The sequence below is a fragment of the Euprymna scolopes genome, chromosome 28, assembly GCF_053919585.1.
Source record: "Euprymna scolopes isolate OS-2025 chromosome 28, ASM5391958v1, whole genome shotgun sequence".
Classification (NCBI taxonomy): Eukaryota; Metazoa; Mollusca; class Cephalopoda; order Sepiida; family Sepiolidae; genus Euprymna; species Euprymna scolopes.
Window position 1 is genome coordinate 91372065 of NC_136509.1, and position 26818 is coordinate 91398882.

The 26818-nt window shown below is 35.1% G+C and overlaps 1 protein-coding gene across 13 annotated transcripts in view; it reads right to left on the reverse strand.

Annotated features, from left to right (window-relative positions):
• LOC145249721 (E3 ubiquitin-protein ligase NEDD4-like) overlaps positions 1 to 26818 on the reverse strand; it is a 622527-nt gene that overhangs the window by 358820 nt on the left and 236889 nt on the right. For 11 of the 13 annotated variants that reach the window (XM_080111610.1, XM_080111606.1, XM_080111604.1 and 8 more), the window contains one exon: positions 9593 to 9697. In XM_080111610.1, the coding sequence (XP_079967736.1) occupies positions 9593 to 9697 (105 nt within the window). Of the gene's footprint in view, positions 1 to 9592; positions 9698 to 17074; positions 17260 to 26818 lie in introns of those variants that run through there. The other 2 variants (XM_080111609.1, XM_080111605.1) reach the window with 2 other exon arrangements.

Consider the following 26818-nt stretch of genomic DNA (forward strand, 5'->3'; position numbering starts at 1 on the left):
TGCATTTTTCCTTTTAATATACTGAAGATGTCCTCTGCAATAGGGACGAAACGTTAACCATTTCATAAATTCATTCGGTTTTTCTTTTTTCAAAACAATATAACGTCAACCATCGCTGGTATTTTTATTTTATTTTTATTTTTATGCATATATATATATATTATCTTTTATAGAAAAATATTACATAGTTGCTATACTGAACATGCTAATGTTTCGGACAATTGTTTAGCAAGAACCAAAAGTCATCATCAGGCGACGTAATAAAGCTTATGTGCCATCTGGTTCTCGAATGGAAGAAAAGAAATATATTTTTTTATAAAAATTAAATGGTAAATTTAAACGGGAGGGAGGGGTGATAGGTTAAGTGACATTTTAAACTCAAAACACATAAAGGAAAAGAGAACATCAAAATTTAACAGGATAAAGAGGAGAAATAAAAAGGAAAAGAAAATGAAAAAGAAAAAAGAACAGAGAAACAGAAGAAGGAAAAAGGGTCAACATGATTACATTGCCATAAGAAATGGGAGGGGGGGATCAAAACATTTGAAATCATCTTTAATTAAGTGTTGAAAGTTAACACGTGAAAAACATGAGTTTTGTCTGCCATAGAGGAAACATATAGAAAGAAAGAAAGAGGTCGATGCAAGGGGTGATCTGACCTGTTTGTAATGGGTTTCTAAACAATCAAATTATTATTTCAGTGCGATTCAGTAAATGCGTAAGTCCAAAAAGAATATAATGAATGTCGAAAGAAGAAAAAGTTAATGTGCAAAATATTTGTCCTAGCGACATTCTAAAGTGTTCGCTTGGAATGATCTAATTCTGAAATAAGAGAATTAGCAGGCAACCAATCAGAGATGTGAGACTTTATTATTTTTTATTCTATTACAGGAAAGATAATGGTGTATCTGTGTATGCATGAGCCAATTACGGCTGGTGTAAGCGTAGAATCTGTGGAACATGTAGACATCCTCCCGGTGTCGACTGGTGGTTACACTGATAAGTCTAAATATTTAGAGGGGAAAATAGGTACCCCTTACTCTAATGATGTTGCGACTGTGATGGTGTTTGCTACTAGGATGTAATGTAGTATTTTATTATCACGATTGAATGTGTCTGCAAAGTTGTTCGAAAACTACATACAATAGTGGCTATTTACCTAGCTGTATTGAATTTGTATATGGCATCTGTTGTTGCTAACCCACGATACGTTTTTTCCAAAGAGGAATTCCTGCAGCTCCTTTATTAATATAGAGATATCTATAAAAGTGAGAATGTGTGTGTGTGTGAGGACACTTCTCAACCTATATACTCAACGGATCTTTGATCTACAGACTCTTTGTTTTGGTATTTGGTATTCAGACAGAAAACTTTTTAATCAGTTTTTACCTGAAAGAAAAGGCTGCTAGGGGTCAAAATGAGCAAATTGGTGTTTGTCGGATTTTTATCGGTCTGTAAACAGTTTCATGACTGCGTATGCACGGTCGAGAAACATAATAGCTTTTTATGTTAAGTATAAGATTTTTTGAAAACACTTGGTAAATGTGGTGTGTCAAGCTGGTGTAATGGTTATTGTACTTGACTAAACGTCTTTAAGTTTTGGTTTTGATCTCATCTAAACTGTTTAGAAAAAAAAAAGCCTTAGTTTCTGTATGAATTAAATTATAATATTTATGTATATTTTAGAATTGGACGACCTAATAGTATATATATATATATATATGCATATGTGTATATATATATATATATATATGTGTGTGTGTGTGTGTGTGTGTGTATATATATATGCATACATGTGTTTGTGCATGCATATATATGCATCTGTGTTATATATATATATATATATATATATATATGTATATACACATATATATATATATATATATGTATATACACATATATATATATATATATATATATATATATATGCATACACACACACACATAAACTATTAGAGGATAGGTATATTTTATAGCTTTTATTATCTACTTCAATAAATCCTGTACCCATTAAAATGTTTTTATTCTAAAGACTTAGTTATATGGTTTGGAGACTCAACTGGCCATTTGGAGGTAAATGCTTTACTCTTGTACCAAGTACAGCTTTTTATGCCTCCATATCTATAAGAGTAGGTTTCAGATCTGATATAAGGGGACCAGTTTATGCTTGAAAATTATCGGATTCTCTTTACTCCATATTTATATCTTTTCTCACCGGAAATGGTGACTGCATGATTTTTTTTGTTTTTCAAATCACTCTTTAATTTTCATTTTTTTCCCCCCAAAATCAAGCAATTTTTTTTTTAGTTCGTTTTCCGTTTTCATACCACTCACTCACTGGAGGAAATGCACTCCCAAATCAAGATGGAAAGCAATGGGAAACTTCCATCTTGTCTTCCTGAGATTACCATGGCTCTCCATGCTGTGGTCGTCGACGTTGTTAAAACAGTAGAGCCACTGCTGATTTTCCAGTCACTAACTTAAGGGAAGTAACTGATTTTTTTAAATGAGTTATTTCCCCTTTTTTATGGAATCTATATAAGTGTGAGTGTGTGCAAGTGTCCAGAAAGGGGAATGGGCAGGGTAAAGACGAAATTTATGAGGAAAGAGAAAACAAGAAAGATAGAGAGACAGATAAAGAGAGGTAGAGAGATACAAGTTTTAATACAAATGTGCTACATTTTTGCACAAGGCAATGCCGGGTAACTCTGACTTATAAGTAAAAAAAAAAAAAAAATTTAAACCTAATCTTTTGTTTCCCACTTGAAAAAAATACACTTCAAAGGGGAAATAACTATTACAGAAGATCAAACGCAATGCTTATCGGCTCGATTAGAATCGACGCGTTGTAATCTATAAATGGTGCCATTAGACAAGATCAATATTGGACATCACGATCATCTCCAAACAAATCATAGATAAACAGAAGACGAGACAAATATAGAACCGGAAGTAGAAAGACAAAAACAAAAGCACTGGTTTTAGAATTAACAATAAATGAACTCGTCTGACAAGTGATAATGACCAGCACAGGCAAAATACACGACAAAGTGAGATTCAAGTAAGGGGGGGGGGATCATAAAAACAAATTTCTGCAAACTGGTGATCAGGACGACATCTCCCAGAAAATCAACTTAAAGTAAAGAAATGAATCAAAGATTATCAAAAGGGTTCCCCTTGATCATAACATTATTTTTGTTACCTGAAGGTGAGACAAATTACTAGAAAGAATTGGCCAATCAGAATGGTAGAATCACATTAACACACCGGCTCCCCCTGGATCACCGAAGTTAAGCAACATTGAGCTTGGTCAATACCAGGTGGGTGACCATTTATGAAAGTGGGAGCTGTATGTCGGAGGATGTTGACACCTTCCTACAAAAGCTGCAAAAATCCAACACCGTCATCTCCCGTAACGGGGATATACATGCGACTGGGGACCACTTGTGAATTTCATACTCCCATAAGACTTCCTTCTCTGGAGGAAGCTGGTTCAACCCACATAGGGTGAGCATTGCTTCAGTACAGCACACTGTTTCTGGTCAACTGAGTACGAGACGATCTTCATCAGAACTCGGGAGGAAGGGGGGGGGTATAATCTGGAAATCCAATGTATTTTATTTTTATTATTAGGTCATCAATCATTAAGGCTAAGAACCACTCAAGGATAGGGGTTAATAAGATGAAAATGTTTACTAACCAAAAGATGAGGAATACTATGGAAGTATTAACACTGATCATTGGTATGAAATGTGTGATTGGGATTGTGCAACCCTCGAGTCACAATTACACATGCAGGCGCCCTTACAGGAGATATCCACTGTCTCTCATGAACAGAAGCCATGAACATGAACTGATTGGTTATGCGACAAGAAACCGTGGATATTAGATTTGAAGACGACCAAGTTGTAGCTAGCTGAAAAGTAGTCCCATAGTAGTTCACAGATGGGAAGTCCTTGGAAAGAAACTCTGTGCAAGGAAATTCCATTTGATGTTAGGCACACAATCTTTACAATTTTGGTAACAACACAAGTTGATTTAAATATCTTAGAGAGAAGAACAAAAGATTCAAGCTCAGTCGAGCAATCTTTCACGAAAATAATGATAGAGTAGGAAAAGACAATCCATCTCATTAACCCATAACCTTGAGTGGCTTTCAGACCGGATAAGCGATGATAAAGGATATTAATGATAAAAATAAACGTTTTGTTAAATTTATTCCATTAAAAACAAAAAACAGATACTTATTCACAATTCTCCTATATAAAAAAAAAATAAAAGTATAGAAAATTAGTATTACATACGTAATTGTGATGAAACGAAAATATCATATTCTAAAAATTACATTAATTGATGAAGTAGTTTTACTTTTACGTGATTTTAATTTTGGAATTCTTAGGCGTTACTACATAAATCTTAAATAATGAGTATGAATTATTGTTATCTCCCTTTCTTCCTTGAATTTTTCTTTTTCCAAAATGGCAGGTGTAATAATCACTTAATCACTCCTCCGATACTCATAAAATTTGATTTTCTCATTAGTCTTTATCCTTGAGTAGCTTTTGGACCTAATAAGTGGTGACTTGGTGAATTAATGATAAAAAAAAAAAAAAATTCAAAATTTATTCCATTAAAAACAAAAATAGATTCTTGTCCAGAATTCGTCCCTATTAAAAAACAAAGTAAAGAAAATCTGCGGATTTAATGAGCTCCACAGGCAGAAAAGAAACTCTGTTCATGGAAATTCCCCCTGATGCTTAGGACATGAAAGGAGAAAGGAAAAAAATTTTTTTTTACGTTGTACAGTAGTAGGGTTGCTTGGTGCAAGTAATAAATAATTAAGGATTCAACAAAGAGTCGTCAACCTAATAGGTCCTGAACTATCAACTAAACTCCAACCTCTGTCCCATCACCGAAACATGGCATCTTTGTGCCTTTTTTACAATGGCAATGGGGAGTGTTCTGACGAACTCCAAGCACTAGTACCCCCTTCAACGACAATATCCCCAACAAACCAGATAAGCAGCAAAATCCCACCCTTACACTGTAGAGATCCCTAGATTCGGTACTTCTTCTACTTGAATAGCTTTTTCCTCTCTGACTGCTGCACTTTGGAATTCCCTCCCAGGCCCCTGCTCCTCTGACTGTACTGACATGCAGAAGTTCAAGTGTAAAGTGAACAGACATCTTTCTGCCCAACTACATAAACAGTATCCCTGCAAATCTGGTCCCAAATAGTAGCCCCTCACAAATAAGTGGCCATGTGCCTTGTTTGGAGAGAAAGATCAATAAGACAAAAAATTATCATAATAATCTTGAATTTGAGAAAAAAAAAAAATAAATAAATAAAATAAAAATAAAATGGTTACGTGTCCCTTTCAGTTATTTTATTCCTAAGATTTTTAGTTATTTTGATTGACTTATACAGTTTTTTTTAGTAATACACGCACATCAGTGCTGCAGAGCGGAAGTCTGAGCAAATTCAAGTCTTCAGCAGATTGTTGTCGTCCAGAAAAGTAACCAAGAAAAACTCATCGATATGGTTTAGAAAGAGTATTTGTATTTACAACAACACAGAATACATAGAGAACGAAAGTTGTAGTACTTTATGCTAATACTAGCATGGCATGGGTGCCCGGCCTTGCCCGGGTGTTTGGAGATGTGTTGAGAAAAAAAAAAAAGGGGGGGGTAGCAGGCAGGCTGGAACCTGTGATACGAAGGTGAAAAAGAAAGTGAAAGAAAACCTGACGTTTTACCGCTACTCCATGACACAACCGGAGGTTCGGTACGTTAAAATTAGGCAAAGTCAATCCAACCAATACAATGACTTGCAAAAATGGCTTGGAAAAAATCGACCCTTTCTTGTAAAAAAGTGCCCAGTCGAGGGTGAAGGAATAAATAGTTTGGGCCAATTTTTCAATATTTGTCGTCAGAGATGTTGAGCTTCAAAATGATACTGATCTCGTGAAAATCCGTTGCTTCTGTCGAAAGTTTTAGGCAGACATAGAAACATACATACATTCAAACAGACAGGTGAGATTTATATTATAGATGGCGTACTAAGAGGCAGAGACAAACCATTTTATATTTCAAGGGGAAGAGCAGAACCTTTTTATATTTCAAGGGGAAAAAACCAGACCTTTTTAAATTTCAAGAGGCGGCGGAGACGGACCTTTAATAATTGCAGAAAGTGGAGCAAGACCTTTTTAAATTACAAGAAGTGGAACCAAACCTATTTAATTTTCCAGAGATACAGCTGCGCCTTTTAAAATTTCAAGGGAAATAGCGGGCCCCATGAAAATTTTTAAACAAAGAACTGAATTCATAAAAATTTTAAAAGGCAGAACTGGATCGATTAGAATTTTAAGAGGCACAGCAGGGCACATTAAAATTTTAAGAGGCACAGCAGGGCACATTAAAATTTTAAGAGGCACAGCAGGGCACATTAAAATTTTAAGAGGCACAGCAGGGCACATTAAAATTTTAAGAGGCATAGTAGTGCAAATTAAAATTCAAGAGGCATAGCAGAGCACATTGAAATTTTAAGAGGCAGAATCAAGTGTTTGGATTATCAACTTCACAGACATTGGATGCATTTACAAACTTGCAGGATTTCTAAAAGTGTTACATCTCTACAAAACTCGTTGACAACAGGCTGCTGCAGGAAATTGTGTGAAAAGGAGGAGATAGCATCGACTGAGAAAACTACAAAATCAAACATAGATTATCGATTGATTTTATTGATTAGCAAGAATTGATTGATTACAAATGCAGCATCTTGGTGAAATTCCAGAAGAGAAAGAAAATTTTGATTTATTTTTTTTGCTTTGTTTTGTTCACAGGAAAAGATCGATACAAATTATAATAATAATAGTCGTCATCTTCTTCGTTGTCCGTCATATGCAATGATGACAGTCCTGTTTCCGCATCAGAAGTAGATCTGGATACTTGTAAATTGATTGAGATTTTATTTTATTGTTTTCTTTTATGGTATAGCAACCTCTTGGGGGGGGGGGTATTTAAGGCTATTTTTTTTTCTTTAATTAGTCCTTTTACTCCTTACATTGTATAAGTGATGTATCTGACAAGGGGGGGGGGATTGCTATTTTCTGAGTCGGAATCTATCCATTTCATACTTATCATGGGCTAGATTTTAAGTATTTTTTGTTCCTCACATTTAGTTTTATGCCTTGTCTGGAGTGATTTCGATTTAAAAAAAAAAAATATCAAGTAACAAGTTTTTTATGCTTTGTGTTTTTAATAGCGTCAATTATCGATACTTCTACTAAACAAAACCAACTTTTGCCGAAGCAAATTTATGCAAGCACTGAAGTGTTAATCCAATCAGAAACTTAGAGAAAAAAAATTCCTGGCAGACGACAAATAAATACATCAAATGTAAATTGATTTATCTAAAAATGAATTGTTGAACTGGTCGACTTATTTTTTACCCTCACTATAACCTAATCTAACCTTAAGCTATGTACTAAGTGACTGTTAGTCAAGATATTTTTGCAAATGACTCAAAGAATTTGGTTATAGTCAAAACTGCCCGCTCTTTTTGACTTCTGATTCCTGCTGTCTGTTTGATTGGATAGTTAGATATGGCTAAGCAGACAGGAAAACCATTCTTAACATGGAGAAGGGGAGCTCTTTAACGTTATCTGAGAGAAAGATAATTAGCATTACAAGTGTATGCTGTACTTTCATGGACATCGGCAATATTACATACCTAATGTGCTTCAACAAGTCATATCTTTTTTATTTGTTGGTCAATTTTTAAAAGAACTATATTGATGAAAAGAGAATAGAATAAGCATTCCAATGATGTTAATTTATTTTTCTTTTATGCGTTCAATATTTTAATGCTCCAAGTTAAAAATGAAAAAACGGTAAAAAATGACGACAGCAAAAAGGGAAACAGTCTTTTCAATGTTTACATTTCATACGTTACGTTTGAATACACATGCGCGGGGTTAAATTTGATTGGATATGGCTGAAAATTTTACAGGTTATATAAGCATAGAAGTCCATCTCTACTGGACTTTGATTTTTATTTTTACGACCACAGGAAGTAAAGTTACGACCAAGCAAAGTTAACCAAGAATATTTCAAAATTGATAAAATAAATCGGTATATGTCATCCATTTTCATATAGATAATAATTTCAATTATTTTCATGTATAATATGTAAATATTTGATAATTATTAATTGTGCAGAAATTTCTTTAAAATGTTATCTTTTATAGAAATTCAAATCGCTTAAAGGGAAATGGCTCGCTTTGCACTAACAATCGCTGTCAGTATATTAATGAGTTTGTATTCTCTTAAAAATAGAAAACTGTTGTTTTTTTTTGCTTTCAAAACGAAAGCAGAAAAATCAATTTCATTTTTATTCTGAGTTTGTCAATTTAAAAATTTTTTCACGTTTTTCAAATTTGATTTCCAAACAACATTTTGTTGTTTTTAACGCTTTTAGTAAAAAAAACAAAAAACAATAAAATGTACAAAGTACATGCGTTTGTTTTTTAGGGATAAAAAACAAACAAACAAATATATAACAAATAAAAGGTACTTGTGCACTTATGCTACCATGCTGAAATAATAACGTTATTATTTAGAAACCCATTCTTAACATGGTGAAGGAAGGGTGTTTTGTTAGCTATTTTGTACTTTCACCTAACAGTTAAATAAAATATATTGTGAAACTTGAATTTATTTTTAACTCATTGTCAAGACCATTTTTTCAAATCTGTAAAACAAACCCGTTTTTTGTTTCAACTGAAGATATCTAAATAATAATAATAATAATTAGGCGGTTCGATAAAGAATTTCATTGTGATGCATTTTGTAAATTTTTACCTTGTTTCCATCTTAACATTTTTCTTTAAATTGATAATCTCTTAAGGCTTTCAGGTATGCTGAAAACGAATATCACATTTAAATTTTCCGCAAATAAGTAGCTTTCCATATATTAATCAATGTAATTTCTCATGTTATTGCTGGTGGCCATTTTAGTACGTGCATTCGCACATAGTTTCTCGGGGTAAGGTTTGCACGCTCGCGCAATCCCTGTCCCATCACTGCAATGTTGCATCTCTGTGCCTGTTTTACAAATATTTTAATAGAATGTGCTCTGATGACCTCGTTGCACTTGTGCCTCCTTGGCATACATATCCCCAACAAACCCATTTAGCAACAAAATAACACTTCCTTCTTCCTTCGAAAAGCTAGGCTTTGGAATTCCCTTCCTGCTACCTGCTTCCCTAATATGCAGAAGTTAAAATGTAACACAAACCAACATCTAGTTAATCTTTCAGTCCATCACATAGGTAGCTCAAGTCTTGTTGTATAGATGACACATAGCAGCAGTTCTGTCTCTGAAAATTTTAGTTTCTTTGGAGTATTTTTTAAATGGTATTTATGATGGATAATATGAGCACAAACTTCCATTTACAAATTCAAATATTTCAGATTTGCACTAAATTTGATCCATAATCATGGTAATCATAATAATGATAATGATAGTGATAATAATAACAACAATCGTAAAAATAATGATAATAATTTACAAAATAAATAATGACAGTACCTGTAGATTTGGTTGGCCTAAGGCAGGAGCCGACTGCCGCCTTTTGGCATTTTTTTGAAATATCCGGCTTGAACCAGATGGTTGCCGAGGAGGTAAAAGTTGGCTCTGAAAATAGAAAAAGAAAAATTGATTATTTCCTTTAATATATTGTTTCCTACTAATAATTACGCGCTTTTTATTTATTTATAAACAAGCAAAAACCTGTGTCCTGGAATTATCCATGAGAATTGAGGAGATAGCAAAAAAAAAAAAAAAAAAAAATCGCCATCCTATTTTATTACATAATTTTATTAGGAAATCACCAAGAAAATTCCGTGAGAAAAGTTTCTTTCTTAAAACTGTCCGTCTGTGAAACTCAATACTGTGTGTCTGCATCCTGGCTGACTATAACATGGTCGTCTTCAAATTTAATATGTATAAATTCCTATTAAGCCGTCCTCTTAGATAATATGTCCCTACCCTAGTTCCACCATAACCGATCATGTTGTCTCACGATCTACCTAATACTTAACCCTTATCGTAAAGTTACCTTCCCTTAAAAAAAAAAAAAAAAAAAAAAGATCAATTTTTATTTCAAGTTAGAGGAGTACCGAATAATTTTTATTTCTTCCTAAACAAGTCAGGGAAGTACCGAATAATTTCTATTTCTTCCTAAACAAGTCAGAAGAGTACCGAATAATTTCTATTTCTTCCTAAACAAGTCAGAAGAGTACCGAATAATTTCTATTTCTTCCTAAACAAGTCAGAAGAGTACCGAATAATTTTTATTTCTTCCTAAACAAGTCAGAAGAGTACCGAATAATTTCTATTTCTTCCTAAACAAGTCAGAAGAGTACCAAATAATTTTTATTTCTTCCTAAACAAGTCAGGGGAGTACCGAATAATTTCTATTTCTTCCTAAACAAGTCAGGGGAGTATCGAATAATTTCTATTTCTTCCTAAACAAGTCAGGGGAGTACAGAATAATTTTTATTTCTTCCTTAATTAGCAGAGGATTAACAAGATAAATTTTATTTCTTCCTAAATAAGTTAGGAGTACTGATTAATTTTCATTTCTTCCTAAACAAGTCTTTCTTATATAGACAAAAAATGTTTTGAATCTTAACCATAAGAAAACCTTTGGAAAATGATATTACATTCAAGTAATTTTTCTTTTCAAGTAATAAATTTAATCATGTGACAAAACAGATCATCTTATCACATGAAACAGAAAATAAACAGAAAATATAAAATGCTTAATAGCTTCAAGTAAAACCAATTAAAACCCCATAAATTTTTTTTTTAATGTTTGTCATCAACAAATGTAATTATGTCACAAGCTGAAGAGAGGTGGATGAAGGAGAGACGTTTTTATTACTTCCCTATCTATTAGTGATGGGACGATTCCAATATTTTTCTCGATTCTGATACAACTAGTCTGGGCGCCCAGCGTTGCCCGGGTATTTGGAGGTGTGTTGAGCAAAAAGAAAATAAGAAAATTGCGAGCGCAAAAAATAAAAAAAATAAGTAGTAAGCAGGTTCGAACCCGTAATGGACCAGAGAAAAAGGAGGTGAAAAAAAAAAAACAAAAAAAAACGCTCTACCACGGTTGTGACATCACCAGTGGTCGAAATAAGGCATTTTATGACTACAATTTGTTGATGTTGTTGTACCGCCCTGAGAGGGAGGAAGTGTTAAGGGGGCATTAAATTCACAGGCAGTCGCCTGTAGCTGCAACATAGCCTTACAAAATAAATGTCTATTCATTGAATCTACTTTATCTGCTGACGTCACAGTGATTGGTTTTATTTCTTCTAAACAAGTCAGAAGTACTGATTAATTTTCATTTCTTCAAGCTGAAGAGAGGTGGATGAAGGAGAGACATTTTTATTACTTCTCTATCTATTAGTGATGGGACGATTATGATACAATTAATTCACCCTTTGCATATACCAATTCAATGTATGTTAAATACAACAACAGGGCAAATATATAAGAATGAATAACAGCATAGTTACATTCCAAGATCCAAATATTTATTTTTCATGCAAAACAGCTCCTCCAGCATGATAAAATGTACATTTCTTACAGATCCGTTTCGTTATGCAAAAACAAATGTCCGTTATGTTAATATGAACAAAGATGGCTGCCAAAAATAAACACACCAAGTTGAATCTTTATGAACTTTTTTCTTCTTGTAGCATTATATTGTTATGCATTTTTTTTTTCTACCTAAGCAAAGAATATCTCATTTTTTTTCTGAAGAGCATATGCACGAAAAGAGACGGTACTGACATAATGAAACGGATCTGTACAAAATGTACTGAAATTGTGTTTTTCATGAAAAATAAGTATTTGGATCTTGGAATCTAACTCATCTGTTATTCTTATATATTAGTGGGTGGTCGATTAATCAGAATCGGGAATAAAAAAAAAAAAAAAAAAAATTTGGACTATCAGAATCGGTATCCAAAAAATTTGTGCCTATTTTCCAATGCCAACAACGATTCTTTTAACTGGCTTTTTTTATTTGATTTTCTTTAAAGAAAAAATATTCTACCGCTGATAGTGATACTAAAATAGTGAATATCTGTTGATTATAACCTATTAGTAAAACTAAAATCGATAGATCATCCCTCACAAGTGTATCCTTACGTTTAAGAAAACATCTGCACATTTAACGTGTTTTTATGGTAATCGTGAAAAGTAACAACTTTATAGTTAAATATGCAGAGATTTAGAAAGAATCGGAATCGGTAATTGTATCGGAATCGGGAATTTAATACGGAATCGGTTATTGTATCGGAATCTGTAAAAATGCGGGAACTTTCCCATCTCATATATATATATATGAATGAGACAGATGTCCTTAGAAAAAACAAGCGTTGATTCACTCAGTTTTGATCTAGATACGTTCATATATGCGTGTGTGTGAAGAAACACTTTGTATAAAATTCAACAAAAAAGTCAAACATAAAAGCAAAAGCGCAAATACCTCAACTAAGTTGCAATAATAAAATTGATTCATGTGAAGGATATAATATTTCAGAAATCTCTATAATAATACGCTAAGACAATTTTATATTATTTGGATTCATCGGACTACTGTTCTCATCTTGAGTATGATTTTCACAACGTTTCAGTCGATATAACCTCCATTGTCGAACTTGGAAATTTGGACGGAATTTTGAGCGAAATCTTTTATTTACTTCACGGGGGTAGCGTGCTCTTGTTCCATCAGCCATGACTGGATAGAGGTCCTAAGTAATTCGCAATTGTATTTTTCAGTCACCCACACTGAGAATTGAACCTTCAACCTTCAGGAGAATATCACTTTTTGCAATTGATTTTTCCAAGTACTCTAACCACTGCGCCACGGGTCTCTGCGGAAAATGACACTCTAGATGAGAACAGTAATCCGATGAATCCAAATAATACGAATAACCAATCCTCATCTCGAAAATTCAGAAACGTCAAAACAATTTTATGTTTGTACCTGCGTTATCGCCTTTCATCCTTCTTTTTTAAAATATCGAATCGCTCAAGATGCAATGCCAAAAAAAGTATTTTGAAAACATTCATCCGATGTTGCTGTTTTGATGCTAATTTTTATTTTAAAATAGACGGTTAATTTTGGGACACTCTCGACATTGTCCGGGATTGAATGAGAACAAATGTTCTGCCCTCCCATACTTTTATTGCCATTGAAATCAGTGAATTGCCTATTTTCCAATCAAATCGATTAATTGCCCGTTCTAATGGAACACGTACATCAAGTCTGTTGCCAAGCTCGCTGGAAAAATGGTAGGATCCTTACCGCTCCAGAAGATATCTCACTGATGATGCAATTCTCTTTCTATATAAAAGCCAGGTACGTCCAATGATGGAGTACTGTTGCCATATCTGGGAAGGAGCTGCTAAAAACAGCCTATCCTGCCTTGACAGAGTACAAAATAGACTTCGTGGCTTAGTGGGGGATGCCCTTTTCTCTTCCCTGCAACCTCTCTCCCACAGAAGAGACATCGCGAGCCTGTTTTTGTTTTATCGTTATTTCCATGGCAAGTGCTCGTCTGAGCTCCAATCTCTGGTCCCTTAACCCCGAGTGGCTTCCGGGCAGTGATAAGTGGTGACTCATGTAAAACAAAAAAAAATAGTCAGATACCCATCGTTGTGTAGCTTCACATGCCTCCTCGCACTGAATTAGTTCAAAATACATTGTAGTCTACATTGCACTGTAAAGAACCTACTGTTTATTTTATCAAATTATTCTTTATAATGGCTTCAATCAAAATTTAAAAATTCAAAGTCAAGTGTAATGGTTGAATTGTGCTCTAAACAGAAACATTCATTTCGAACGTGCCCCTGTCTTATCAAAAGAACTACTGTTGAGTTTATGCACTGGGCCGTTTCGCTTATGCGGTAATAAAACTTCTCGAATGCAAGAGTGCTGTTAGGCTGTATAAGGTGTTAATTTTGGTCTAAATTGGACTTCCTTCTTTAATAGGATTTTTTTCCGATTAGCGATTTTGGATACTTATCAGAGGCATTCCGATACAAAACCTATCTATGAACACTCCCAGGCACATCAAGTAAATTTGTGTGAAATTTTTTTTTTTAAATCAGCCCAGCCATTTTGGCGTCCATAGGGAACCAACCCACCAACACAAAGTGCCTTTTATATACAAATAATAATAATAATAATATATATATATATATATATATATATACACAAGGGGCGTGCAATAAGTAATGCTCCTGACTCACTTCCCATAGCAGTAGAGCAACGAAACTTGGCACAGTTATTAGTCTTTCTCTACATAGGAACCGCACAGAGTTATGCATTTCTCCCATTGTTTGATGCAGCTCTGGAGACTATTTTTGTAGAACATCCCAGGTTGGCCCTCCAACCACGACTTCAGAAATCAAGGCTGCATCATCTGGGAAACGCTTTCCTTTCAAAAACAACTTCATGGCTGGGAAGAGGTGAAAGTCAGAAGGTACAAGGTCAGGAGAGTAGGGAGGATGGGGAAGGATTTCATAACCACACGCCCATGCTTCTGATCTGGCGACATGCGAGTTGTGGACCAGAGCGTTGTCCTGCAGGAGGAGAGTACCTTTGCTGATCATGCCCCGCCTCTTGATTTTGATAGCTCCCCTTAATTTCCTTAAAAGTGAAGCATAATAGGCTCCTGTAATTGTGGTACCTTTGCCAGGAAATATGTCATCACTACACCGTCCTGGTCCCAGAAGACTGTGAGCATGACCTTGCCAGTGGAGGGCTGCACCCTTGCCTTCTTTGGAGGTGGTGAGTCCAAGTGCTTCCACTGCATTGACTGAGCTTTGGTCTCTGGATCATAGTGATAGATCCAGGTTTCATCCTGTGTAATCAGTCTTTTGAAAAACTTTGACTCATCTTCTTGGCACATCTCCAAATTCATCCTTGAGCACTTGACGCGTTTTCGCTTCTGGAATGGTGTGAGCTACCTGGGAATCCATCTGGCAGACACCTTATGCATATGCAAATGGTCATGAATGATGGTTTCCACAGACCCTCTACTAATCTTGACATCTTGGGCTATTTGGCAAATAGTAATGCGCCGATCTTCCAAAATGGCAGTCTCAACTTGACGGACAAATGCGTCATCAATGGCAGAAGGGGGGGGGGGGCGATCAGGTCTGGGAGCTGTTTCTACAGACTTCCGGCCATGTTTGAATTCACGATGCCAGCGTTTTACAAGGTCATATGATGGGGCATTATCACCATAAGTTTCTTTCATTTCATCAAAAGTCTCCTGTTGTATGCGTCCTTTCAAATACAAAAACCGGATCACTGCTCGACATTCAACAGGCTCCATTTCACACCTGACTCAGTTCAAACACCTGTAAAACAGAAACTATAATTAGTTCAGAGCTGTAATTTGCCACATAACCCATGGAGATATAAATTATTGCACATGCTAAATTTCAGCTAGATCAGACAACTGGAAGTGGGTCAGGGGCATTACTTATTGCACGCCCCCTCGTGTGTGTGTGTGTGTGTGTGTATGTATAGAGAGAGAGAGAGAAATAATCCATATATATATATACATATATATATATATATATATATATATATATATATATGTATATGGATTATTTCTCTTAACTAATTAATCAGATAGGTTCCGATTGAAGGAGGGAGGGGGGAACCTCTATTGTGAAAAAAAAAAAAAAAATGAAACATCTTTATGATTTATATATATGTGACACAAAAAAAATATCATACACCAAAAATTACGTACATTGATCAAGTAGTTTTATTTTTATAGAGAAAATAAACGAATTTTAAACGAATTTGAGTTTTCCAATGCCCGGCCCCCTCCTCATGTTAAAAACGGCTTCTTAAAAATCTCGCAAATTTGAATTATTTGTAATCATCACCATTGTCGTGCAAAACAACGTTGAGAGATTGTTGATCATCATTTTGTCATGAATTGATTTTTTATTATTACTATTTTATTTATTTATTTATTTTAAATAAAACTGCTTGATTAATTTTACATGATTTTTTTGCGTCACAGGTATGTACATCACAGATTTTTCTCTAGTTTTAGTTTTTTCACTCGCACCAAACACTTAACCACTATGAAAAAAAACATTCTACACCAGCGATTGCCATGACAAATAACACCCTACCTGACAGCACATCTTTCAAATTCCTTGTCTTAACATTCACAGGGAACATGAATTGAAACAAATACATTGAAAACATTGCCGAGGCTGCTGCAAAGAAGATGGGCTCCCTCTACCACCATTAGAAAATTACTCACACCAGAGAGTATCCTATATTTTTACAAAACCGCATTTCGCTCCTGCATAGAGTACTGTTGCCACATCTTGACTGGTACATCTAACCACTAGTCTCTCCTTAGACAAGATAAAAAAATAAAAAAAAAAAGTCTTAAATCTAAATAGGTCCCCACACTATTGGCCAAGCTCCAACTCCTATCCGATCGCCGCAATGTTGCATCCCTGTGGCCCCTGTGCCTGTTTCACAAGTATTTTAATAGAATGTGCTCTGATGGATTCATAGCGTTTGTGCTCAGCTTGATGTACATACTCCCAACTAACTCGACAAGCAGCAAAATCCCACCCCTTCACTGTTGAGGTTCCTAGATGCTGAAAATCCTTCTACCTTAATAGTTTCCTCCCTCGGACTACTACACTTTGGAATTCTCTTCCTGTTTCTTGCTTTCCTTACTGTACTAACCTGCAGAAGTTTAAATGTAATGTGAACAAACACCTTGCTACTCCTTATAGTCCCTTACGTTCTAAGTGACAATAGGTCTTGCTTGACGTAATAAATAAAAATTTTAAATAAAGAAAAAAAGGTAAAAACAAATGAAAAAAAGAAAGAATAAAAAAGGAAAAAGAAAGGAAAGAAAAGGAAGAGAGAAAGAAAGAAAAACGGAAAGAAAGAAAGAAAGAAAAACGGAAAGGAAGAAAGAAAGAAAGAAGTCTTACATGAACAGCAATGTAGACAGATTTTCGTGACGGAACCGATTGCTTTCCAGACAATAAGAGACTCATAGTGTTGCTCTTCTTCGGACGTGGAGCTTTGGCGAAACCCAACAATTATTTGAAAAAGATGATATTCTTGCAATGCGAACAGCAGTAACAGCCAGTATGCCAACCGCGTATCAAGCGAAACTGTGGTACTAGGAGCAGAGCCGAATGGACCAAAGCCAACCAGATAGATCGGAAGAGAAACGGGGGCAGGGGAGATAAAAGTCATATTTGATGACAAACCACTACACAAACTGACTTGACAAGCAAAGAAAGAAAATAAACCATCACGTTCTTGAAGGGCTTGTCACTCATTATGATTAGAGAGATTGATTTTAAAAGCATTTGAATATCGTTTTTATTAGCCGAAAAGATTTATTATACGTTTAATTGCCGTGCAGTAAAACTTGGCCCATGAACAATAAAAATGGCTGGCGTCAGATTGAACAGGAGAAATAAAATTGTTTTTTTTTTCCTCTCTCACACTTTTGGCCATGACTCAAGAATTAAGAACCCCCCCCCCTCCCCGCCAAATACCTATTTACCTGCCTCCCCACGAGAGTAGAGTTAGATGAAAGGTCAATTTTTTTGTGGAGGTAAAAAAAGGGGGCGAAGGGGGGGGGGCACTATGAATTGCAAAAAAAAAAAAAAAAAAAATGGGGTATGTTTTTACCAAAGGCAAGCTAAGTTACCCTTCTACCTACCTAGATCAGGTTTATTTTTCTTTTACAAGAGAGTCACTACTTAACAAGGCCCGAAGGCCACTCGAGGTAAGGGTTAAGGGATGTAAAGTGGTAGTTTAGTAATCGTCAATGGTGTAGATTGCGTAGATTATTTAAGAGAACTTGTTTACATTGAACTTGAAGGCTACCATATTGTAATCGGCCGGCCAGCAGTCAATAGAGTAGTCCACATGAAGACAGTTCTATGAAAGAATCTTTGTTCATGGAATCTGTGTTTAGATTTAGGCACAGAGAGTGGGCAAAATTGTTGATCATGGTTGTAGCTAGTCGAGTGTTGAACAACAACTTCTCAAACACTTCCTATTGGTGTATCCGATTATTATCAAGAGCAGTTGCTGTTATCGTTTTCTTTTTCTTTGAGGCTTGGTGTATTTATAGAAAGTGCTCGAGAAGAACAACAACTTTTGGGCGCCATTTTATACAGCATATAAGCTGAAATAAAAAAACACCGCTCGGCAAATCGAAAAGATATCCAGAAAAATCGGAAAAAAGAATAACTCTGTCATGTTCAATCAGACGTACTTGAATAATGCCAATATATCTATATAATTATAAAACTCAAATGACCTTGTAACGGGTGTTGTAAACACACATCCGGTTTACGACTTCCGGTTGCTCATGCATACATAAACATAAACCCATAACAGCATTTTCTTCTACACTTCTTCTACAAACTAAATAAATAACCCCGAAAATGTTTTTTTTTTTAAATTTGCGTTACAAATAAATAATCAACGCAACAATAAGATGTATTGTTTTACAGTGTACGTTTTCAGCGTCCTAATTGTTTTTTTTTGGTTTTTTTGCGTTTAAATTAAAAGATATATCAAAATTTGAATTTAACTTTAAGTATCATGGTATCTGTTCAGTGCACATTTACCTATAAGTATGGCAAACCACTTATAATTCAATGGCTGTAAGTTTTTTTTTCAAAAGTAAACAATTATAAACAGAACGACTAATAGAAATCTATCTATATTCTATTTTCATTTCAATATACTTTCATAGAAATGTTCTGTTATGTCAGAAAAAACTTGTCACGCTCATACATTAATTCCATATTGCCCTTGTGGCAATCTTCTGGCCCATGTAGGGGAAACGCTACATATCAGTGTGCAAATCACTATCCAGCTCCCATTTCCCACCTCTCAGGAGCTGATCCCCTTTTCCCCTCCCCCTCCCCCTCCACACTAAAAAACGGCCTTGTGCCTAATTTGCTCAGTGGGGAAGCAAATACTACAAACACTAGCAGGTCGCTCGGTATTGCATGACTAATATACGCATAAATATTATATTTTAATTAATACAGATTTCTTGTTTATTATGAACAGAAATACTGTAGGTATGAAAAGTAACGTTAAATTCTTTAAAAAAACAAAAACAAAAAAAATTGAAGCAAAAATAAAAACGGAAATAAACTGAGACACGTGCATATGAGTATTATGCTTTTTCCTAAACTAAACCAGCTCGATACGGTCTTTAAAAAGTATTTTCAAATCTACTTATTCTTAACATAAGGAAGTTATTATGTGAACGATTCACGTCTGCTATTAGTTAAACAGTTGACAAACAGATTAAAAGCTGATGACCTCTCCCACCACGTACTAAATTTTCAATTTTGATCCTTTTTTTTTTTTTTGCCTATTTTTCAGGATGAAAGCCGATTAAAAATTTTTCCACATGTCTGAATACTCTATATACCAAATTTCAAGTCTGTAGACAAAAAATTTGTTGAGCATATAGGTTGAGAGTTGTCCTCACACGCATTCTAACTTTATGTTTTTTTTTTGTCTTTTTTTTTTACATAGGAGTCACCACTTATCAAGGCCTGGAGGCCACTTGAGGATAAGGATTATAAAATTTAATTGCCTCAGTTTAAGAGGATTTCTTGTTCTTCTTTATTGATAGAGGTTGGAAAAGATGAGGTGTATAAACTCTGTAAATTTGGATTTACAAAAATTTATTATTCGACAAGGAAAACACAATGAACATTTGGAAAATTCCTTATTCCATAGAATTTCAAAGAACGCCTTCTCTTCAGAGGAAAGATATTAGCAAAATATTATTTTTAGTTAAACTATGATTTTGCCGTTTAGCACGTAAATTGAAACTGCAACACATGAGATGATTTCATTTCCTATTTTCATAAAAGTTAATGAAAAAAGTTTATGAAAATGCAGAAATACAGGATATTTAAATGGAGTCCAGATAAATCCAGGAAACATGATGAGGCAAGCAAGAATCCGTGGAACAACTTCAAGTTGTAAATAACAATAAATAATAATACCTCTTTTGAATCTTTCGCTCATATATATATATATATATATATATATATGAAACGTACGGTCATAAGCACTACATATGTGGGTGCCGGGTTTGTGTCGTCAATAGTGTCTCAGCTCTAAAGCTTCTCCAATCTTACTCTCTATTTCTTGTTTCCCTTTTTTGAGACCGTTTCCGCCAGCTACTCCTTTCTTGGGCTTGTTCCTCCAAACTCTCAAGATTGATGTTCATCGCCTTCAAGTGCCGTTTTGTTACATCTTTGTAGCAAAGCTTCTGACCCCCTACCTTGCAGATTCCTTTTCCAGTCCCCCCCCCCCGTAAAAGATCATCTTTGGGATTCAGTGGTCTTCCATTCTGGCAATGTACCCGGTCCATCATAGTTGCATAGTAGCAAGGGTACCTTCCATGCTGTCTAGGTTTACTCTCCTGAGAACTTCCACATTTGATACATAGTCACTCCATTTGATTTTCTGTGACCGGACGTTTCACACAGAAAGAGGGCTTTGACAACACAGAGGGATAAAGCACCAAGGCCCCGACTAGTCATCGTCAAGACTGACGGATTGCATGATGATGATTATATATAGTCTTTGAAGTTTTTAACCTTTAAAACTATACAAAAAAATATTTTTTATAATTCGTTAGAAAACCATCTAGTCAGTAAGTCATTTAATCACCTGCAATCACTGCATCAACTCGCTCTCGAATTTACTATAGTACTAATAATTTATTTTTCAAGGGATCATCAGTTGTTTACCATGAAACACTGTTTCGGGGATTTAAAAACAAAACAGTTTATTACAACATAGCTCCCCAGCAGTGTTGATCAAACACCACCTCCCTTAATCTTAGGAAAAAGACATGTTACAAACATTTGATCCAATTTCCTATTCTTAATTGCAATTACTAACCTTTTCATACTATAAAAATGAATTTCTTACCTTTGTGATTCATCAATTTCCACATTTAAAATGGATATATTTTTTAATTTATCAGTATGTATATATATATATATATATATATATATATATATATATATATATATATGCACACACCCTTGAAGCCAAAAACTAGTTAATGCTAATTGTGTTAGATGAAATAGATTCTAACCCAGAAAACAGCAATACTTCTCCCTTTGTCAGAAACATCGCTGATGGAATGTGAGAACTAAATGAGAAAATGAAGAAAGCATGCATTAAATGATAAAAACAGACCTGCATCATTCTACCGCTCCAGAAGATATCTCGCTCCAGACACAATCTTCTACCTGTATAAAAGCAAAGTACGTCCTAGGATGGAGTACTGTTGCCACATCTAGGCAGGACTTGCTTAAAGCACCCAATCCTTCCTTGACAGTAAGTGATGCCCTGTTCTCCTCCTTGCAACCTCTTTCCCACAGAAGAGGTGTTGCGAGCCTGTCTATGCTCTATTGTTATTTTCATGGCGGATGCTCGTCTGAGCTTCAATCTATGATCCCCCTATCAAACTTTCACAAAAACACTCAGCTAGTGACAACCACTATCAACAATTCCTCCCACTCTATATCTGTCCCTAAATCTAAAAACAAATTACATGAACAAAGTTTCTTTCCTAGAACTACCTGCTTGTGGAACTCTATTCTGCTGGTCTGCTTCCTAACTGACTACAATATGGTTATCAATGTAAAGTTTTTGTTGAGACGCCCACTTTAATAATTATATTCTACCCAATTTCCACAACTAACAATCACTATACTGTTGTCTCAGTGACAACCGTTCACTCATTAACTTATATCCTTGAGTAACCTTGATAACTGGTGATTCCATTGTAAAAATAAAATAAATTAATAAATAACAAATATGTCATAAAACAATATAACTAAACCGTTCATGTCATTTTGTGTTTTCTGTATTTAATCCTGACAATTTGGCATCACTTTCCGGCCGGGCAGGGGTCACTACTCTGCTTTCTCTATCTCCCTCCTCTAGATCCCTATTCATTTATCTCCCCACGAGAGCAGGGTTAGACAAAAAGTCGGTTTTTAATGTGAAGAATATCAGCTCCCCAAAAAGGGACAATCTGGATTTGGACAGAATTTATTTTTTTAATTCCCTCAGTTTAAAAGGATTTCTTCTTTATTGATAGAGGTTGGAAAAGATGAAGTGTAGTATCAGAACAGATGCAACACTTTGCTTCTAAACGAAAGGCCCCCCCCTAAAAAGGGGAAGGCTCCAAATTAAGAATCACGTGTGTGAAAAAGAGATTAAGAGCCTAACATAGAATTTTGACTGCTACTGCTTTGTTTAGTGAACAACGGGAAGTAACTCTATTTGAAAGAAAGAAAGGGAGATAAGTGATCGTAATTGCATTTTTGAAATTGATAAATGTCATATATATCATCTATATGGTATTGATATATCTCGTATATAATTATAAAACTGTGGACCTTGCTTGCATCTTGTCTACTACGATCAGGCGATTCCATCTTTTCAAAAAGGGATTACAAGTGAAACGTGTGTGTGTGTGTGTGTGTGTGTGTGTGTGTGTGTGTGTGTGTGTGTGTGTGTGTGTGTGTGTGTGTGTGTGCGTGTGTGTCTAATAACATGTAATCTGCATGAATTAAAATATACTTAAGTATATCTTACGACCGGGCAACGCTGGGCAGCCTGCTTGTGTGTGTGTTCCAATAGTAATGTCTCCTATTTTATTTTTATTTTGCCCGAATAGATCAGAGGATTGTAAATTACTTTGCTCTGATGACTGAACTTTTGCATTCATTATCTGAAAGTGTCATCTTTCTGTTGTAGATAATGACGGTGTGAGACTAAGAAAGCAACTCGTCATGGACATGCGTCAGAAGTAGAGATGTGTCATTGAATTTCTGGCCAAAAGTGTATTGAAAATGGTGGCTATTATGTCGAAAGAAAAGAAAAATGGGGGGGGGCACAAAAGGTCGCTTGTTTTAATGGTACTATTCCCATCTTCGTAGCTCTTCAACATTTTGAGTTAAAAAAAAAAAAAAAAAAAATAGGAGGCTTCATTTTTAGAACGACTTGCATATTTTACTCACCCCCACCTCCATGCTGTGTTGATTTAGTCACTCTTAACTAATTCTTAACATCTCTGTGCGTTAAAAAAAATGACTTTGGGGGAAGGGGGAATCGTTGCCATCTAATTTACGTGCATGTTTCTATACACACCACAAACACATATGTAAATTAGATGGCAAAATAAGACTATTTACTTTCACATAAGAATAATAAGCAGATCATAAGGATTCCCGATTTGTAAAATGCAGTTAACAGTGTTTGCTTAAAATTGGTTCCTGATATTAAATTTCATTTCGGATTCCTAGTATTCGGTCGTTTCTTTTTTTCTCTCTGTATTTAACTGTTAGCAAATGATAAAACGAGCTTGTCTTACAATAGACAGGCATACAAAAAGTGATACACATACACACATACACACATACATACACACATACATATGGATATAACAAATAAATGTCGTCAAAGGCAAGATAGGTTACTCTTCTATTTAGCTCAGTTCGAAAAACACGTGGTGTCCAGCAAAAATACTGTGTAAGTGTCACGTACTTAGAAAAGTCCAAATGACGTGTTTAAGGGAAAGTATAGAAATGGATTCCCCTCTCACTAACTGAAAATAAATGGAATCATCATAACTATTTCTGCTGTAAAAAAAAAAATATGCTAGATATCAGAACATCTGTGGACGATTATTAAATCAAACCAAACTGAAATAAATACGTAAATATTAACATTTGCAGTTAAAAAAAAAATAACATTAAATACTACAACACACTTATCTGCCAAAGTCTTCCGCCTATTCTGCAAATTATTAAAGACGTATCACTTTAAAACATTTAAAAAAAAAAAAAAAAAAAAAAAAAAACCGTCAGAACGTGATTCTTGTTCCAAGAGTTTTATTAGTAACGTAAAAGGCAACAGGAAATGGGGGTCATGTTAATATTTATTGGACGAGTTTCTACAAGTCTTACTTTTGATTATCAAGACTTCAAACATGTAAGAGTCATATCGCGGCCATTTTTTCTTGTTCTAAGCTCACACTCAACACTACTTGTTTTTTGAACCGAATACACTGAAAGTCTCACAAACATTTTTAATCTTGATTTTTCATTTAATAATTATAATAAAAATTAAATACAGCATTACTCGGTTTTCCAATATTTTTATTTTACAGGGTGGAACGATAAATTTGTCACCCTAAAGAAAACAACACTACAGCTTTATTTTAAAACTTTTATCGAAAAACTCAATTCAGGTAACTTGATTATGTAGTAGAGCTGACATCTATTCAATGTAGCCGCCTTCAGCCTCAATCACCACCTCGATATGGGTTCAGAACTGGGAGCATGCCTTTCCCACAAGCGCTAGTGGGAGTTTGGTGAATACTTGGCGGATGGCGGCGATCAGGCTGGCTTTGGTGCCGGGGTGGGGGGCAGTGAAAGAAGAATATAAAGTCGTAGCACTTCTTCTGGGTCTCTTTGGACTTGTGGACCAGTGTCGGGTCGTACTGCCACACCCAACCTCTGCCAGCAGCCATCTGATTGAACCAGGGAATCACCACTCGTCAGCACATTCAGGTACACTTTGGTGTTGATTTCAAAGATGTGAGGTGGCATGATGTGCTCCCCCACTTGAAACCTCACCAAAGGCTATAACCATGGCCGTAAACTTTGTTTTCATCACCCTGGGCATGTCCTTGTTATTCGTGGCAATTCAGCGATGCATTTTGAGGGTGCTGGCAATGGCCCTGTTGTCATAACTTGGATAAGTAGAGAGAGAGCATGAGTTGTACAACGGCGCATCTCCGATCTCACTCGTTGAACATTGTGTCACTTTCAAACATGATAGAAAACTCCTATCACTCTTGCAATTTGTACATAACTGGCCAACTAGTAGATAGTCAGCAACAAAAAAAGAAAACCGGTTTTCATCAAACGGAAATGGAATCATCCGTCTTTTCTAGGGCTAAAATTTTATCGTTCCACCCTGTAAACTTACAAAATAATATTTTAAAGGATGTGCTTGCTCTTATCCAAATACATAAACTACAATTCACTTAATCAAAACAATGAACGTAATAAATGAACTTACAAGTATCAGATAATTATTTTCTATCACCTGAATCCCTCCCCGTTCTCTCCCTCTCTTGCCACGTATATTAAAATATATACGACTTTTATTTATCAATCAATCAATGTTTATATTTTGCCCAAGATGAATTGGAATCATGTGACCCAGAATGAAGAAAATTGATTAGTCATTCAAACCAGACAGCAGTCATATTGTTGGAGAAGAGTTGACCTATGATTCAATAGAAAATTGTAGACGCCATTTTTTTTTTCATTCCTGAGTAGGGAAATGACTATACAAAAAAAAATTTAAAGAGAACAAAATTATATTTATATTTATAAACTTCTATAAATAGAGTGAATCTTGGGCATAAGTGCACGTTAACTCGCCGGAAGCATTTTTTTTTTTTTTTTTTTTTTTTTCATTTTCAGAAGAGTGATACTAGCGAAAAGAGAAGACAATCCAGAATTAATAATCTTGTTTGTTTTGGGGTTTTTTTTCTAACCTAATTTTTCTGGTAATTAAAAACAAGTTTAACGAAGCAACACAGCAAAATGCTGTAACGTTGTCACTTTTAAAGTGAACAGAGATGTTGTATGTAGAGACAGCCTATAAAAAAAATAAAAGTTAACATTCATTTTCGGTGATTTTTGAAAAAATTTAGTAACAATTAGAGATGGAATGATTCAATATTTTTCCCCCCAGATTCAGATACAATTACCAATTCCGTACTAAATTTCTGATTCTGATACAATTATCGACTCCGATTCTTTATAAATCTTTAAATATTTAACTATACAGTTGTATTTTTTCTCTGATTATCGTAAAAGCACACATGTTAAATGTAGAAATATTTTCCTAAACGTAAAAAAATATAGTTGTGGGGGACGATCTGTCGATTTTAGCTTCACTGGTGGTTTAAAATCGATAAATATTTATTATTTTATCCTTATTATCAATAATGGAAGATTTAGCTTAAAACAAAATCAAATTCACAGGAAACATGAGTTGGAACAATTACATTGAGAGCATTGCCAGGACCACTACGAGGAAGGTAGGCTCTCTCTACCATGCTAGAAAGCTACTAATGCCCGAAAGTATCCTGTACCTCTATAAGGGCACCATTTGCCCATGTATGGAGTATTGTTATCATATTTGGGCTGGTGCATCTGCTACTAGTCTCTCACTCCATGACAAGGTTCAAAAGAGAGTCGCCAACCTAATAGGTCCTGAACTGTCATCTAAGCTTCAGCCTCTATCCCACCGACGAAATGTTACATTCCTCTGCCTGTTCTACAAGTATTTCAATGGTGAATGCTCTGACGAACTGCAAGCACTTGTACCCCTACGACGTAAATACCCTCAACAAAATCTGACAAGCAGCTGAATCCCACCCCTTCACAGTAGAGATCCCTAGATGTAAGAGAGCTTTCTACTCTAGTAGTTTCTTCCCCAGAACCGCTAGACTTTGGAATTCCCTTCCAGGTTCCTGCTTCCCCAACTGTACTGACATGCAGAAGTTCAAGTGTAACGTGAACCGACATCTTGCTGCCCTACATAGTATCCCAGTAGCTCATGTC